This window comes from Cariama cristata, unplaced genomic scaffold, assembly GCF_000690535.1.
Source record: "Cariama cristata isolate BGI_N322 unplaced genomic scaffold, ASM69053v1 scaffold5516, whole genome shotgun sequence".
NCBI lineage: Eukaryota > Metazoa > Chordata > Aves > Cariamiformes > Cariamidae > Cariama > Cariama cristata.
Window position 1 is genome coordinate 83,587 of NW_009623711.1, and position 18,234 is coordinate 101,820.

At 37.4% G+C, this 18,234-nt stretch overlaps 1 protein-coding gene across 1 annotated transcript in view; it reads right to left on the reverse strand.

The window, feature by feature from the left end:
• Window positions 1–18,234, reverse strand: part of CDC73 (cell division cycle 73) — a gene marked incomplete at its 5' end in the record, with an annotated part of 102,965 nt that overhangs the window by 73,934 nt on the left and 10,797 nt on the right. The window contains 2 exons of the mRNA XM_009702858.1: window positions 9,255–9,333; window positions 10,596–10,694. Of these exons, the coding sequence (XP_009701160.1) occupies window positions 9,255–9,333; window positions 10,596–10,694 (178 nt within the window). The remainder of the gene's footprint in view (window positions 1–9,254; window positions 9,334–10,595; window positions 10,695–18,234) is intronic.

Consider the following 18,234-nt stretch of genomic DNA (forward strand, 5'->3'; position numbering starts at 1 on the left):
CATAACAGACTGAAAACAAAGCAGAATCAAAGCAATGCTCATACCTGAACCTACAAAAATTCCAATAAAAATACTAGATTTTCAAGACTTTTAGAGCTTCTTGCTCTTATCACGAGTAAATTAACTTAAATTGAAACTCGGATAACCTTGAAAACAATGTAGATGCTCTGGGAAGCATCTATGGTTGCTCATCCTTTCTTCCTTAGATGAGGAAGATTATCAGACACTTGTAGGAAATGAGGCAGAAAAGTTTCCCAGATTTAGTAACTCTCCAGTGCCTAGAAAAAGATATTCAAGAGCTGAAAACTGATCATACTCCTCTCACCAGAGAGACAGGTATCTACTTTCTGAATACTATTTTTGGTTTTACCTTTCCCCTCTGCCCCCCCGATTATGCTACCAGACCTACCACCAACTATCAAGTGGAGAGGCCTGGTGTGACCAACCATGTTTTGTTTCATATGAAGTCACCTCAGCTCCAGCCCTTCTTCATTTTGCCTTCTGAAGGCAATCCCTCCCCTTCCGCCACATTTACCATTTCTGAACTATACAGAGTTGATTCTGAGGAAGCAAAATGCAGGTACAGTCAAACACGAATGCAGGCTTTTTTACTAAAAAAGGGAAAAATAAGCCTAGCTTCCCTTTATAAATTGATATTGCCTTACTGCTTTTCCTCCCAAACTCCAAGATGTAATTACGCATTGAGTCTTAGCTCAAGGCTCATACAGCTGAACCTGAGCTAAAGATAGTGAAGTTGCATCCAACCAACACTTCCATGGACAACAGTTTTCTCTGTGACTATACAGGTCACTGTTTCTGGGCAAGGAGCATATTACTATTTCAGGCAGTGCCTGGAGCCTTGCAGAATAATTGATAGAGCTCCCCTAAGTTGAAGGGATGCTTTTGCCAACCTGGAGTGACATAAATCAGTGGTGTTTAATCTAGGCTGACAGTTGCCTGTGAATTTGAGAAAGTCACCAACAGAGGAACCTTTCCCCTTTCCAGACTGACCTATTATGGGTTACTCTAGCCTATGACATGGAGAATTTCTAACTATTTCAACCAGATGTTCTTCCCAAACTCCAAAGAATACAGACACCCCTTAACAAGACCAGCAAAGCAGTATCCCCTGTTGTGCCTGGCCTGCCACAATTTCCTTCCTCTCAGCACAAATCCTGGTTGTTCTATAATTAGTTCTACATGTTTGTTCGCTGTTTCAGCTACTTCTTTCCACTGCACTCTTTTTCTACTTTTTCCCTAATAAATCTTTGATTTCCTTCTTAATTAAAAAACCCTAACGCAAGTCTCCATCACCATTGCAAAGGGAGTAAAGACCCACAGAGCCAGTAGCACAGTTAGAAAGTAAATCAAAGGGGAGGAAGGCACCTGGCAGGGAACAAACCTCTGTTCAACTACCAGTGGTTTCATCTTTTGCAAAAGTCTCTCCAAGTCTCTCAAAATCTGTCCTCATTCATTTAATGAGCCACAAGAGCCACTAACCAGAGCTCTGGCTCTCACCAGCTTCCTGCTCCCAGCTTTGTGCTGATCCTTCCTCCAAGCAGGAGGAGCAAACAACCAGGATCCTAAAGAGCTACCTGTTGCCTCAAGCATTAGAGCGGGTGCTCTTGCCTGCCAAGCGTTTCTGGCAGCTACAGAGGCCTTCCAATGCTATTTAACAGCTACTTAGGTAGTAAATAAAACAGTTCTGATAATCTGTAAATAAAGGCATAGTACTTTTCCTTATTAATGTAAATCTAAGAGATGCTAAACTGTCAAAGTAGAACATAGGTACCTACTTACATTCCCGCAAACAGTTACTGCAGCTACTACGAGGTCTACCGCAGACCCCAGGGTCTGCTGCTTGCAGGTAGGGTGGGATGAGTAGAAGAAATCACCTCCTAAACTGCCCACCAGCTCTCAAATTTCCTGCCTCAAACTTCCAGATAACCACAGCAACCCTCCTTTAACTGGTAGCAGCACGAACACTGTTTTCTCAGAATACAGCTTTTTTGACCTGATTCTCTCCCATTCACCATGTGATATTCTACCAGTCAGCCACTCACCTTTCTTACAGAAATAAACACTGCTACAAGTGAGAGCCACTTGCACTTTTGTGCCTTTCTATAAGGTCTCAACAGTTTGTACACTTGGCCACATACAGCAGTAGTACCTCCAGCTCCACTCACTGTGTAAAGCAGAAAGTAAATGCTTCCAAGTCAGGGACTCCACACTTATAGTTGCATTTCCACTTCAAAAATTGCTGAGAGTGTTAGACAGGTTAATGCAGCTGGTTGTAAAAGAAATTCAAGGACGAGGCTAGAAAACGGAGAGGCACTTCTTCCAAAGCATTTTCCAAGGGCAGTGGCTGACCCTGATGCAGCTGCTCAAAAGCAGACCCGGGATACAAGAGGAACCCCAGGCTACAGTAAAGAGGAGCAGAACACAAAGCAACCTGGAGCACCAGGGGACATGCTCCCAGCATACATCAGCATAAATGCTGTACCGTACCCTCTGACTAAGAACACAGAACCAGTATGTTTCTCCTCTCCCTCCCAAACCAGCTCAAACCTGTCCTGCTGAGTCAGGCACCTGCATAGAGATGAAATATTAATGCCTGGCCAAAAATTAGTTTGCAACTCCAGTTTCTCAAATCACAGCTTCACTGATGGTAATAGAGGAAGGAGTTAAAATTATAAGCCATCTACTAAGACAAGGGTATTTAAAAGGAAGAGAGTCCTTTAAATAAAAGTATCATGATGGCATGACTTTGGATCCTTATTTTTAAACTTGGAGTTAGATGCAGAACAACTGTCAAAAAAACCAAAAACAACTTAGCTGAGAGTCTTCAATAGGGATTTTTCACAAAATTAAAACAAAGTTATCATACACCTCTCCTTTAAGCAATAAGCAGTCCATATTAAATACTTTAAACACAGTTCTAACACTAAGGAGTAAAGAATGCAAGCAAAGCCCAACATTAATGTATTGTGATGAACTATATTGCAACCTTTTCTGTTTGCCAAATATAATCAGTTTTATAAACATATAAGCACTGTTAAAAACATTGACATCAACAAATGCCTTAAAAACCACCTCTTGAGACTCAATATAGTAACTACTACTGAATAATCAATTCTAATACTTCAAAAACATAAACTATCATCAGTTAACATTAAGACTATCTTTTCTTCTCCAGTCATTGAATTGCATGTATTATGATCACAATTTCAGTTCAATGACTCAAAGACTGTCAAAAGAATCACACACTTTCCCAGCATGGTTCATCCCTAGTTATCTTTCTAGCATCACCATGCATCAAACTGAGTGCCTTCTCTCATTTAAAAGAATGAGACCTGGAAATGAAAACATGGACCCTAATGCATCAGCTTATTGGGCTGATTATATTCTCCATCACCATTTGGGCATAAGTTCCGTTTCCTTGCATACGACTATTAATTTTCAAAGGGCCTGCCATTTGCTTAAAGCCCACTGCTCCACGTCCATCCAGGTCACTCTGCATTTTGATTCTGCACCTGCTGCAGCTCTGGCCATCTAATCAGGGCACAAACTTGAGCACTGATACGTTACCAAAAGAATAACAGCTTTAAAAAGACTCAAATTAACCTGAATTTCTGGAAGGAAGTCTAGGCAAACAGAAACAGAACAAAGGAGCATGTCTCTGAAACACTGAAGAGCTCAAGTTAAAGACCTTGTCTGAATTGTGGATGAGACTGAATAACCACTTCTTTTTTCAGCTGTATACTCTTCAAACCCCAGATAGCAACAGCTCTGCAGACTGCCTGGAAATGATTCACTACCCGACTTCATACCCATGGTAATTAAATCACTGACACCAAATTTCATTCTACATAAGTTTACTGAACACATCTTTTCAGTACTATACCCTAACAAGTAGAAGTTGAAAGTTTCACGCCTAAATTTCCAAGCTACACTAATTAGTTTACAAAATTCTCTGCACATTTCATATATAACAGTACAGTAATAATCTTACAAGTAATTAACACCAAGTTCTTAAAAGTTTCTCACAGTACTAACAAAAAAATTACAGCATGAATCTGTGTGCGTTTTCCAGCACTGAAGTGAATGTCCAGTACTGAAAGTTATCAAACTACTTGGTCACACCAAGCCAGAAGATAGAGGTCAATCACAATCTTTTTCCAAATGTGAATCTCTTGCACATATTCTCTGCTAGAAAAAAAACCAAACACAATGGAATTTTATAACCTTAAAAATGAATGCAATAAATAAAAGTCTAACAAGGCAGACAAGTTTCAGAACTCTGGATCTCCTGCTAGCAGTTCTCCTATTCTCCTTGTGTAAACAGAAATCACAAAATTTAAAAGAAAATACTTATAATAATACATACTTTATAAAGAAACTTTCTTAACAATGCATAGGAGAGTGAAAAAAAAGTATTTATGGTCCAGAGTCACCTCAAGTTTAAAAGCTTCATAGTCCTCTGCTGCCTAGGCTTAACACGACTGATTGAAAGCTAAGCATACTTCTGAAAAACTGCAGCTATGTTTGAAAATCCAACACAAGAATAATTGAAACATAGAATGACAATAGTCAGTAGCAAGCTTTCCTGAAGGAACGCTTGGATTAGGTAAACAATATTCTTTTCACCATTACAGACTGAAATCATGTGACTGTACAGCAAGACCCTCTCCAATTGACACTAAATAGGACTAAAAGCTTTTTTTTTTTAAAATAACAATTGGCTTCTGCTATGTTGACACCTTGACAACAACAATAGCAGACAAACAAGAACAACGCTCCTGGAACATGTCTTAAAAGCCAAACACTTGGACCAGCACAGACAAACTTTATTTTGCCATCTATACCGAGAGACGTACTCAATGGGTCGCGAAAATGTTTAGTCTTCAACGTTATCATCCCAGCACTCTTTCACATGTTGGAATTACTGAAGAAACAAGCATGTGAAAAGGAGGATCTCAGGTAAAGCCACGCAAAAAACTGGGGAAAAAACCCAATGCATAGCGTTCAAAATGGTTTAGTACCTACGATGTCCTATGGAACAATCACATCTGCTCAAAGTTTCGGTATACCGCTGGCTGAGTTGCAAACCGTATACATCAATAAATATGTATTTAAATATCGAACATTGAGGCATACAGGACAGGACATGAGATACCTTCCTAAGTGTCAAACGACATTTGGGCACAGGATTCTTGTTGCTCAAGAAGACATTCAAACTACGGTCTGTCATAAGACGGTCTGTGGCATGAATAAAATACCACTAGTAAAGATGCACATTAATAAGCTACATTAATAAAGTGTAAAAAAAAAGCTAAAGGGAGTAATATGAAGGAAAGGAATAAAACTACAAAGGGACAAGTAGAGAAAGTTTAGCACAGAACAGAGCTCTACGTTGAAGAGAGGATACCATGACTGCCAGCATGAAAGAAACAGAACCAACAGGAAGGAAACAGCAGTCAAGGAAAGTAATTGCAGGGCGTTCACCACCTCACCTCCAAACCATTTGAACAGTTCAGCATGACGGGTGCACTGCCAACTAACATGTTCTTCCACTGTGGAAATATCCAGGACGTACAAGTCCTACTGCAAGAGACATTCTAATACATTTCCTATAGCATATATCACAGAACTTTAAGTGTAAGAATGTCAAAGGAAAAATTTCTCTCTCCTGCTAACGAAAGCTGCAGTAACAAGACACTCATTTGAGAGAAAGCTACCAACTCCTGACTCAGGGCTGCATAAGCAGTTCCATTGACTGCAGGTGTAACTCATTATTTGCTCTTCAAGAATATACTTTACAATTACTAACCCCCTCACATTTACTATTAAAGCAATCTAAACCATTCTGGCAGCAAAACCTGTCTTATCTGGCATGAAAATTTTAAGTAAGCCAACCAGAGAGATATCCTGATATACCACATCAGAAATAATGATCCATCACAAGTAGCAGAGAAATTTGGCTGCAACTCAGCAGTTTACTTAATGTATCTCGTGTTAAAATTCTTAACTTCCCTATCTTAGCTCTACGAGCTTTGAATTGTTAATGCTAAGAACAAGATTGTTAACGGAAAAATTCTGTATTAAACCTCACAAACATTCAAAGAAAAAACAGTTCACCTCTTTGCTACCTAAACTTAAATCTTCATGAATACTGTAGTATTATATGAAACCACAGACAGACAATAAGCTGCAACTACGATGCAACTAGGAGAGGACTACTGTGAATCCTTCCTATAGTAGCAATATCTCTGAGGAAAGAGCAACAGGTGAGACACAAAGACAAAAGCTTTGAGACATCGCCTCTCTTGGCTTTGTTTCAGTCTTTAGCCAAAATCACTACTACACACATGGTTACACACATCATACAATCCTCCCTTCCACATCTCTAGCCAGCCACGCGCAGAGGGTAAGATGTGGAAACCCTTCAGAGTGATACAAATCTACAGGGTTCAACTATCTCAGGTGTTATCCATCATTACTAATAAACATGGATACAATGGTATAAAGACTGCAAATTATTATACGTAGAACTTGAATAATCATCCTTCTTTTCCTTCAGACTTCTTTCCCAAAACCTCTAATACTGCGTGCTTTCCATAAATACATGTAATTTCAAGTTCTTATGAGTTTAACTATTAAAAACCCCAGTCTTTAAGGAACAAAAAATGCCTTATTTTACTTTTATTGATGACTATTTCTGCTTGCAGTCTCCCTTCTGCACTGAATATTCGGGGGCCACAACTTACTTTTGGAGGCAATTAAATTAGAAATCCTTTAAGGAACAAGTTCACTTGTGATACAGTTGCAAGTGGTGTGTATAGTTCACATTTTAAGCAGATCACATTACCAGTGTTGAATGGCATAGGAAAATGTTAATTCTACCCAGGTAGAATACGACCATTTCAGGCATTTCATAACCACCACATCACAAGAGAACCTTTCAACTGGAACAAGAGCTGCAGTCCAGTCCAGTCCATTTCAGCACCGACAGAAACCCCAAGATCACATTCTCAGAATCACTTAACATACAAATAAATTTTTTCATCATTCTTAATTACAGGCAGAAACTTCTTTTTTCCCAGCAATCATTTAATGCCTTCTTTGATCTCTGCTCAGAAATTTCTACATTAAACCCACACTGGTGAGCTGCTCGACAAACTCTTCTGGGTTCTTTTTTCCTGCAATGCAAAACCTGTTATATTCTGTTCCTTCTTGGAACCACACACATGCAGTAAAATGATAAAATACTTTCACCTGATTAGTACACATGTTGTCTACATGGGTTGCTTACTAGAACTGTGTCATCTAGAAGGACACAGAGCATTCCTTTACCCATGTTTCTTGTAAGAGTCCACAGCAAATTATATGCATTGGTACATCTGAACTGTTACATTATTTCATTAATTTCTTCCTCCACCTTTTATTTCATACTGTCCAGTATAGATATTTACTATTTTTAACTCTTAATAGGAAAAGGTAGTAGAAGGAAGACAACTTGGCAAATACATGAGTCTCGAAGATTTAAAATATTATCAGAAGCAAACTGAAGAAGTACTAGTAAAAATACTCATGGAAGGGTTGGTTTAGTTTGGGTTTTTTTGGTTTGGTTTTTTTTTGGTTGTTGGTTTGTTGTGGGTTTTTTTCCCTTTCTTTCCCAAATTCCCTTGGCTTTTATTATAACAATTAATTCTTCATGGATGCTATTTATAGATTATTTTTCAACGCTGAAAAAGCTAGCGAATACCGTACTTCGGCTTTTTTCTCCTACCCCCCACCATGCAATTGTCAATGCATAGTAGTAAATAAAAAACACTGCACTGAAAAGTATACTGGGGCCAACAGGGAACACACTTCAAGAGGATATAATAGAACATCTGACCAAATTGACTACAGTAAGTTTCACACACACAAAAAACATAAACCTACAGGATGTATTCGCATCTAAGTGCATACTTACAAAATTATTTTTTTTAATAACTTCAGAGATGGCTACAGTCAGAATCTGAAAATCTTGTACATTATCCTGTATGAGGTGTACGGAAAACTTTACCTTCACAAATTTCTTACGGTATGAAATTCTCCTTGGTGTTATATTTTATGCTTTTGTTTCTCCAGTTACAATCAAAACTGAATATCCAAGTAGTACTGTAATATACTCTTGCTTTTTATTTATATAGCAAAAACGATCATGTCATTTCAATATAAAATTGAACTCAATCAGCTACAATACAGCACTTCACAAAATCTGACAATTCACATACACGGCATATGAATGCTATTCAGTTTCCCTGAACAAAAAAAGGTACTAACTTGGACAAAGCCAAATACTGCAAAAGACGCAAGCTGAATTGCTCATCTACAGTTTAAAATGGCATTTAGCAGCATGTAAGCTCTTGCAGCCAGAAAAAGAAAGCCCCTAGAAGCATGCATAGGAAGTTGCATTAAAGAAGAGAATGATTTTGTATGAGAACCAGAAGGAAGAGGAAACTCAGAAGCGTAACAAAATTTGCTTTGCCCTCTCTGAGAAACACAAAAACATTCAACCACAACAAACACAAGCTTTCAAAATAAAAACACAGCAAGACCCAAACATGAAACAATCACAACTTGTACTAAAAGAGAAGATTAAAAAAAAAAAGCAAGGGGGACAAAAGAAATCTGAGTTAGACAAATCATCACTCAAGTTCAACCTTCCACCCTGTTTTAAAATAAGTAAGAATTCTTAAATATTACAGATTATTTCCATTTTCTCTCCAGAAGGGAGCTAGTATTTTGCACTGCTGTTACCAGTTTGGTTTGTAATTTTGTAAGAGAGAGAACAAGCTAATAATATTTACTTTTAATTACTGGAATCAACCTGTAAAATAACTGTGATTGTTTGAGGACAGGCAATCTACTTCATTTTATGCCTCTGACAGTCATATTTGCAGTTCTGCTTTTTTATTAATTGCGTACGACCTTCCCCAAACAAACAATTTTTTCCCCCAAAAAAAATTCTGGTTTTAAGCTTCCAATTTGCTTCCTAAGAGGTAGAAATAATTTCCAATAAATAATATTTTTAGACTTTATTACTTGGAAAAGCTATCTTTAGGCATAGTTACAAGGTTTTTTGGCCTTTTCTTAGGTTTGAAAAGTAATGGCACAGAAAATCCCCTAACCCGAACTTTATAACTCATCGGTGTCATTTCCTAGTATTTTTTTTCCTTTTAAAAAAAGCATTATAATCAACTTACCCTCTTTGCCTTTGAATCTTTCCTGGTCGTATCTGTTGTAGGCAGCTGGAATAGGTTGCTTATTTCGTAGAGTGGGATCCTAAAACAGGTTAAATAAGATTTGTAAAACATACTAAAAGGTATTTGATGTTTTTTGAGCTTCATAAAGTATCACATGGAACTGCTCAAGAGTATAAAATTAGTTCACTTTTGTAGGAGTTTCAATGCATTTGAAAATTTCTCTTATGTTTCCCTTCAACATCCACTTAAAATCTTGCAGAAATGGAGTTCAGAAGTTCATACTGAGAACAATGACAAAAATCTTACTCAAAACCAAAGTAGCAGTAACAAACTACATTAGCTAAGACCTGTAAGTTTTATGAAATCAGTGAGTTTTTGTACTATCTCAAGAATTACTGAGGGAAAAAGAAACTGTTAACTGACAACTCATGATTAAGCCTTCAGCCACACACACAAAATGTTCCTTGCCAGCCTGATTAAGCTAAAATTCTGCTAAACATACAGAACAAAAACAAATTTGGGGGAAAAAAGGCATTCTGGGAAAAAAGTTTAAAAAAGCACCAATCTAGAGGCACACTAAGTACCAATTCAATCTTTTTTGTGGATGGCTCAGTTATGTATTCACAACTATTCTGAATAGGACACTTGAATAGTCTCATGCACAATTTACAAAATTCAACACAAAGCAAGTATTTAAATGTTGGAATTCATCTTGCCATTTAAATTTAGTTCTTTGTTAAATGCAGTAGCAGCAAAAACAAACCCAAGTATGATTAAATAGCTTTTATAGCAGACTGCCATCGAGTTCAAGAATATATTAGGTTTAATACAACTCAATAGTAAACACCACAATACAAAACAAATCCTGTCTATTACCTAGATAGACTTAAACAATAAAGCTTTAAGTCTGTCCTCCTGATTTACTACAGTCAAAAGAAAGCTGGTTCAAGCTGTTCCCACTCATGAGTCATGTTCCAGATTCTAAAACATTTGCTACCCTATCTGTCAGAAAAACAGCAAAACGTTTTGTTTGAAATGGCAGTAAGTCTCATCTAATACATTTTTTGCAAATAGATGCAGGATGTTGCTAGTGTTTGATAGATGCAGAAGCTGGCACTAGCAGTTTAATATCTAAGTAACAAGAACATATTGAACAAATTAAACCAATATATTCAATTCTTTAAATACCATTAACTGTAATTTAAGTCAAAGAGTATCTGTGAAGTTATGCTTGAAAGTTGTGCATTCATTGGAACGAAACCAAAACAAATTTTGTATTTAATAGCGACAAGACACTCTCACTTCTGGTGTCACAGCCTTCATACTCAGTGTTGCTCTTACCGTTGGTGCTGTATTCGGTGCAGGTCTTTGCTCAGGTGCTCGGCCTTCTTCTCTGGCTTTTACTGATTGAAGGATTGCAAAAATATTCTTGGCAAAGTTCTGAAAAACATATCAGATACACGTGAACCTTGCTGACTATCTGCGTTTCATGTAACAGCAACATAGGTAGAAGATACCATTTGGTTAACTTGTGCTTCACAGAAAAACAAAACTAGCGCACCAATTTTCTAAATAGATGTTTTCCAATTCCTTTTCTATGGCAGGATCCCGACATAAACAGTTTTAAGGCAGCATTGTTACCCACTACCACAAGGTAAACCAAACTCTTCACAAAGCACTTGTAATCTCCTACTCCCCTCTTGCCTACCATGCCCTTACCATCCCTTTGGAACTCTTCATGCTATAGCAAGAAGGAAAAACTTTTACTCCAGATTTCCAAGATAACTCTCATCTCTGAGGCCCAGGTATGTATCTGCTAAAAAGAGCCTGTCTGCTCAATTTTGGCCTCCTGACAGGATGTCTTGGGCACAGACCCTCTCTGTCGGCCTAACCGTGTGCTACCAGAAGCTTTACCCCATCCAAGCATGCTCAGCTGCTCTTAGGGAAGAGTCCTTATGAACCCTGGAGAGGCTTTCCCTGATCCCGCATGGAGCAGCTGCGGCAAGGCAGGCAGGCAGCCACCTCCTGCGCTTCCCAGAAAGGCTCTTGAGCAGAGCAGAACATGCTTCAACTGGTTGTTAATGGTTCACAGGCACAACCCTGTCACATTGGGGTGCAGTTCTTTTAATATTTATCTTGAATTACAACTTCACTCTGGCACCAAGCAATTTAAGCAGTAGAGCCTTTCATTTTAAATTGGAGGAAGCAAGTACAGAAATGACATTCACAAATCCTTGATTCGGGAGTGATCCAGGATAATTCTAATACCTTTATGCAGTTTTTTGTCAGATAACCAACTCATTGAGGCACAAATGAACAAATGGTATCAATCGAGGTTTTTAAAACACATTCCTCCTAGTAACATTAGTAGGATTGCTTTGTTCTAAACAAAAACGTAAACACTAATTAAACTTCTGAAAGCCATATTACCATTCAATACGCATTTAAGCTACAGAGATATGTGTACACAGTGTCTGTCATTACCGTCAATTTTCAGTAACAGTTCATCAGTAAAAGAAACCTTTTATCAATTAAAGAAAATGGCTTTTTACTGGTTCAGAATAGTATAAAGTATTCACAAAATTCTTAGATGCTTCCAGAGTATTGTATACTAACACTGAAGGGGTGTCAATTGATACCACTGGCATTACAGAGCAAATACACTAATTACAAAACAAAGACTTCTGGGGTGAATTTTATATAAATCATTTGGAGAGAGCTGTAATGCAAAGCTGCTCTACACTCGTTCACTTGACCTCAGTCAGCATGTTGTCAACCTCCTCCAGGTCAGAGGGGCAGGAACTGGAAGACCACCAGAAACCACTTCTAAAGACAAAGCCATTCCTTGAGCAAACACAGTTCTTTTCTAAACACTGAAAGAACTCATACAAAACTGTATTTGAAGTTTTTTTTTTCCTCAGAAAAATCCTGGAGGAAAAAAATTTTAAAAGAGCTGTGAGCCATGCACATATCAATTATATGAGGATACTCAAAATCAGTTCTGTTCTTCAGAAAAGAAGTCTAAACTACACACTTTTACTGGGAATTCAGAAATTTGTCCCAAACTGTGGAGTGGGCAGTATATCAATCACAATTCTTATCATTGCTGTGCTTTATCACATACTGTCTCTTGGAGACGACAAGCTACTCAGTCTTCTGAAATTCAGGAGGAACTAGTTAGATAACAAGGAGAAATTTTATAAGAGTGATTGTCCATGTAGAAGCAAAGTCTTCCTTCAGTCACAAGGAAGCTATGACAGGCTTTCACAGCCATATTTCATCCATAAAACCTACAGTTAACATACTCTTAAAGTGAGCTTAAATTTCAAATTATGATTTTTTCAAAAGCATTTTAACATCCCAGATTTTAATAGCCTGAAATTTCATGTCCTGGACCAAATTTTAAATTTTGGGGGGTAAAAAAACAAAAGCAAAAACACCACAGCATTATCTCCCATCTGCTGAAGAGAAGTCACTAATAAACATGGAATTACTGAGTGTTCTTGCTGGTGCCTTTTTTCCACAGCATGAAAATGCAGGTCCCTCGAGGCCACAACTAATATCTGTTTGGAAGGGGAAAAACCAGCAGTGTTTTAACAAGCACTCAAACTAATATCATCATCTTGCTGTTCATTGGCTTGGTCGGGGCTGTGGGATTACATTACTGTGACAGAAAAATGATCGAGCAGGAAGTCCACTGCAGGTACCAACTGATTTGCAAAGCCCTGCAGAGTTGCAAGACCGCTAAGTTTTCATTGTTCATCCCTTTGGAGCTCAGAATATGAAAATCCCCTAGCTTCCGCCCTACATTTAGTTAAACTTAATACCAAGCGTAACATTTTTATTACCAAAAGCTTCTGATCTGAGGGACAGAGCAGGAAAAGAAAAAAAAAGAAAAAAAAAAAAAAAGAGAAAAAACTTGTTTCTCTACACTGTCTTAAAAAAAAAAAAAATCTGAACATGCTTTAAAAACAATGCTTAAGAAAATCCTTGGTACGTAAAAGGACAATTCCATTGATTCTTGTTAGCTGCCTAGAGTGCTGCTACTACCATGAAAGCTCTCTTTGTTGATTCCAACCATGTCTATGCCTAATAATAATTCATCACAAGGGAGAGGTGGGACAGGTGCAGGGAAATGGGTAAAGTGTTTCAGCAACTACCAAATCAGGCTTTTGATATCGCCTTAAGTAAAGCCCTATTGCAATAGATTTTTCCATCCATCCTCACTCATGCCTCTAAAAAGAATAGCCATGCAGTAGATGTAAATTGGAAGGGAAAACAATGGTAGCCAAAAGACAGTAACAGCAGCTATGGTCAGATAAACACAGTCAATCATCTTACAGAAAAAAAAAAACAGTCACACAGGTTCTTTAGGAAAGCCTACAACAGCGTGTAAATTCTCAAAACTTACTGGCACAAATGCTCTATCCCTTGCCAACATAGTGAGTAACACACACCAAGTCAAGTTACTATCACTGGTGTTAATTTAACACCAGGCTGTTTGAGAAGAAATACCAGAGCAAGTAAGATCAGCCTGCTCTGCTGGGGAAGATTTAATGAAGTTACATCATTAACAAGACTCCTTTTGTAATAAAAATACTTCCATTAAAATATATCAATTTCTTCTAAAAAATTGCAATCTTCATTCTGCAACCTATCTTTAATTTCTGCGACTAGGCATAACCCTAATGTTCATTAGCAAAGACTTCTAGACACAATAGCAGCTTTATCATGCCGGTAAAAAAAATAAAATAAAAATAATAATGATCATCAAGGAGAAATATTGATTTCAACTTCATAGGAAACAATTCTCAAGGCAAAAAAATTAGAGAAAAGAATACTTCATCTCAATCATCTGAACAAAAATAAAAGATTAAATCTAACATATAAAACTAGAAGCATATACACTGTCACACAGCATAGCTTACAGGGCTTCAAAACTTTCCTGTAGCTAAGTTGTAACCAATTTTTAATCGCATTTTACATTAGCCCTGTATACTTGTGGACTGTGTTTTCAGTAAAAAGTTCCACTCCTCGCTTGTTCCGTATTATCTTCACTAAATTTTTACAGCAAGAGTATTGTATGAAAGACAATTGAAACATTTAATTTCAAATAGAACAAAGGCTAATTCACAAGTATGAAAGAGCAGCAACACTGTAATATCCTGAAGATACAACACAGCATAAAATCTGCTCAAAAATCTCCCTCATATATAATCCAAGTTTATTTCTCCTATGAATGTAGCATGTGGAAATACATTACTTTTTTTTAATAGTTATAGAAGTAGCACTTAATAATGGTGAAGTTACTTTATAGTCAACTTAAATTTTCTTTCAGGAAACATAATGCCTTATTCTACAGATTCTTCTGACAAACTTGAGGTACCTATTTACAAAACAAGATTCATTATTACTCAATATAAATATAATTTTTATAATCTGGCCCATCTTTCTTTTAAGTGCTGCATTCAAAATGTCTGCACTAGTGCCTAGCAGCAACGTAACAGGCTCCCCAGTTTTACGAAGTAAGCTAATATAGGATAAAGTGGAGTTTGGAGAACTTCAGCTATACCATGCCATTACGCTTGTGCACAGCCATTCTAAACCCATATGCTTGTTTCATTTGAAAGCACTAATGAGGATACTAGTTGCTATTAACCTGGCACACCTTCGCCTTTCCAATTTTGCTACTAAATTCACCACTACCGTGAATTTCAGGAACATAGAACAATTCTGCCACCTAGAGCCCATACATAAAGTTGCTTTTATAATCAAATAATTTCTTTTAAAATATCCAAAATTTTACTCTCAGACCTTTTAACTGTCAAAAGTGAAAATACTGTATTAGTCTTGCTATAAAATTATTGTAAGTATTTCCCAGTTACACGATCATATAAAAGGATTTACTGAAATTGTGATAACTGTAGTATTAATCCCCTCACAGGTGACTTCACTAGTAAGAATGCTCAGAAAGTATCGGAACAAAAATACGAGAACCGAAAGTAACTGACAAATGATTCTCACAGCGTTTACTTCAAATATGTTAGTTACTGTTAAAAGGATCAACTCTGCAAATAAAAAGACATTAATTTAAAAAATAAAGCATGCAAATACTAACTTCAGTGGTAATAGTTTCCAGGTGATAACACAAAACTAAAAATATTGACCACCATAAAGATGAGATTTATTTGGGGAAACAGAAAAGTCCTGCTATTTAATACTTATGTACAGGAATATAGAAAACCACAATGGAATAATGTTTTGAAATAGTTCAGAGCAAGACACTGTATTGGATAAATTTGCAGTTGTGGGTTACATCCAAGGTAAATGCCACATACCAGGAAAACGCTAATCCCTCTAGCTAGGTCACCTATAAACTCCAATTATCTTAGTTCTGGACTTATCATCATGCACACAAAACATACCCAGAAGCTGGGTGTGGGGAAATAAAATCAAGATTATGGAAATTAATACATACAACTCACAGTCATGCTCTATAAAACGAAGGTACAACTGAGTCCATTCTCTTATATATTAATGTCCTTTTTCATGGACATACAGTACACTGGGCATCATCAACCTTTTTCCAAAGAAATGTAGAGATAACTAGTACATTACAACAAGATTGCAATAACTAAAGCTACCAAATCTGAAAAATTATTAAAGTTTAAAAAAAAATCAACAAAAATAAGTTGATTATTTAAACAAATTGCTTGTTATACAAAATAAGATTCCTGTGCTTTCAAAACAAAGCTTAAGAAAAAATACGTGCTGGATGGCCTAGTCTGTCTTTCACATAAGAACAGAGAATATAAAAATACCAGGATTAAGGCAGAAAAACATTTTATTTGATTCAGGCTTACTTCCTACTTTATTAGAAAGGAACAAGGACACTATATAAAAACAGCCGTAATACAGCATGTTCTCTTAATATTTTGGTAAATATTAAGCAGGGAAAAGATTAACTACCCAGACTGTGAGAGAATCAAATTGGTCATTCTGCAAAAGTGAAGCAACAGCAAGTAATGAGACCTTAGCTTCAACATTTCAACCTAGACCTAGCAAGTAATACGTACACAAAGAAACAATCTTATATTGACAAAAAGATACAATTTCATGATTCAGAGGTCATGAAACCAGAGAGACCAAGTTTCACGTAACTCTGATCCCATATCAAGTTTTAACGCTCTAAATATTTTTTCCATTAACAGACACCTGCATAAAGAACCCATATCTGATCATTCTTCAATTTTATACACAGCTAACTCCATTAGAAGAAACGTTTACCTCAAATTCAGATTTCTCATGTCCAGCTTACACAGTTCTACTTCAGTGCTTTTCCCTGGAATGTATCCAGGCATACAGTAACGTTAAGATGCCATACAGGTCACTCTGGTGACTCTCTAGTCGCTCCTAGTACCTCACAATGCCTTCAAAACACTTACACAAGGTTCAAGAGACAGTAAAGATCTGTTAAAGAGGCCAAGAAATCCCCAGAACCAGCAGCTGGACAAGTCTCATGCAGTTGCTGCACACAGATACATAAATGTGTGTCTGTTTATGGACTCCCATACACGAAGCATGTATAGCCACTGTTCCAGTTTCTTAGTTGAAACGATTTAGAAAGGTTATGTGGTGTAACCTTTAAGACTCCTCATATGTTCGATAGGACAGACTATGTTATTTCTCCTTTACGTAGAGTTACAGTTCACTCGAGAAAAGGTAATTCTAATATACTCGCAACTGTAAGAAAATATGACTTTAAATTTTAAGTTTTGGCAATAATCTCTAGCACATCCCTATGTATTGGGTCTAGCTGAGATGGAGTTAATTCTCCCCACAGCAGCCCTCACAGTGCTGTGCTTTGTACCGGTAACTAGAAAGGTGTTGATAACACACCGGTGTCTTGGCTACTGCCGAGCAGTGCTCGCACAGCATCAAGGCTGTCCCTCCAACATCCCCCCTCACCAGAAGGCTGGGGGGTGGGCAAGATCTTGGGAGGGGACACAGCCAGGACAGCTGACCCGAACCAGTCAAAAGGATATTCCATACCGTAGGATGTCTGCTCAGCAATAAAGGTAAAAGAAAGGAGGAGAAAAGGGAGCATTAGTTATTTACAACATTTGTCTTCCGGTGCAATTGGTACACATATTGAAGCCCCGCTTCCCATAAGGTGGCTGGACATTGCCTGCTGATGGGAAGTAGAGCATAAATCTTTTGTTTTCCTTTGCTTCCACACATGGCCTTTACTTTCGTTTTTATTAAACTGCCTTTATCTTAACCTGCGAGGTTTTTTTCTATCTTATTTTCTCCCTGCCTCTGTCCTGCTGAGAAGGGGAGTGATAGAGTGGCTTGGTGGGCACCTGGTATACAGCCAAGGTCAGCCCGTCATACCCTACAAGGAAAAGGATGAAAGTTGTGGGTTTTTTTTAAACATCAGAAATGCTCAGAACTCATTATTCCTTTAAGAACACTGGCTCATTTCAGAAAGTTATAAATTCACAAGGTCAGTATTATTGTATTTCCAAGATTCCAGTTCTAAGACTTCTCTACATACAAGTAGAGCATGTTCAACCCAGCACACCCAGTTACTACGCCACTTATCTAAGAAATATTTCTGAGCAATCTGGGATGAAAATAAAAAAAGTCAAGTACATCAGTAGCCACCAACAAAATACACCCTCCAAATAAATCTGTGAATGCTGAAACTCCTGCTTAGGCTACTTAAATTTCTTCCTACACGAAGAATTCAAGTGCCACAAACACATTTACAGTAGAGATGGAATGAAGAGGTTTTTTCTTCAGAAAAGATTGATGAAGTCTGCTACAGAAGATTATAAAAGTCAAAGGATTCTTTAGGAAGGAAAGACAGAGGAAGGACATGAAAGGAAGGAATCAATTTCAGCTTAAACACAGTTTTTTCTCGCTTGGTGTGTTTTATAGAGCAGTCAGACATTTGTCTAAAAACATGTACACAACA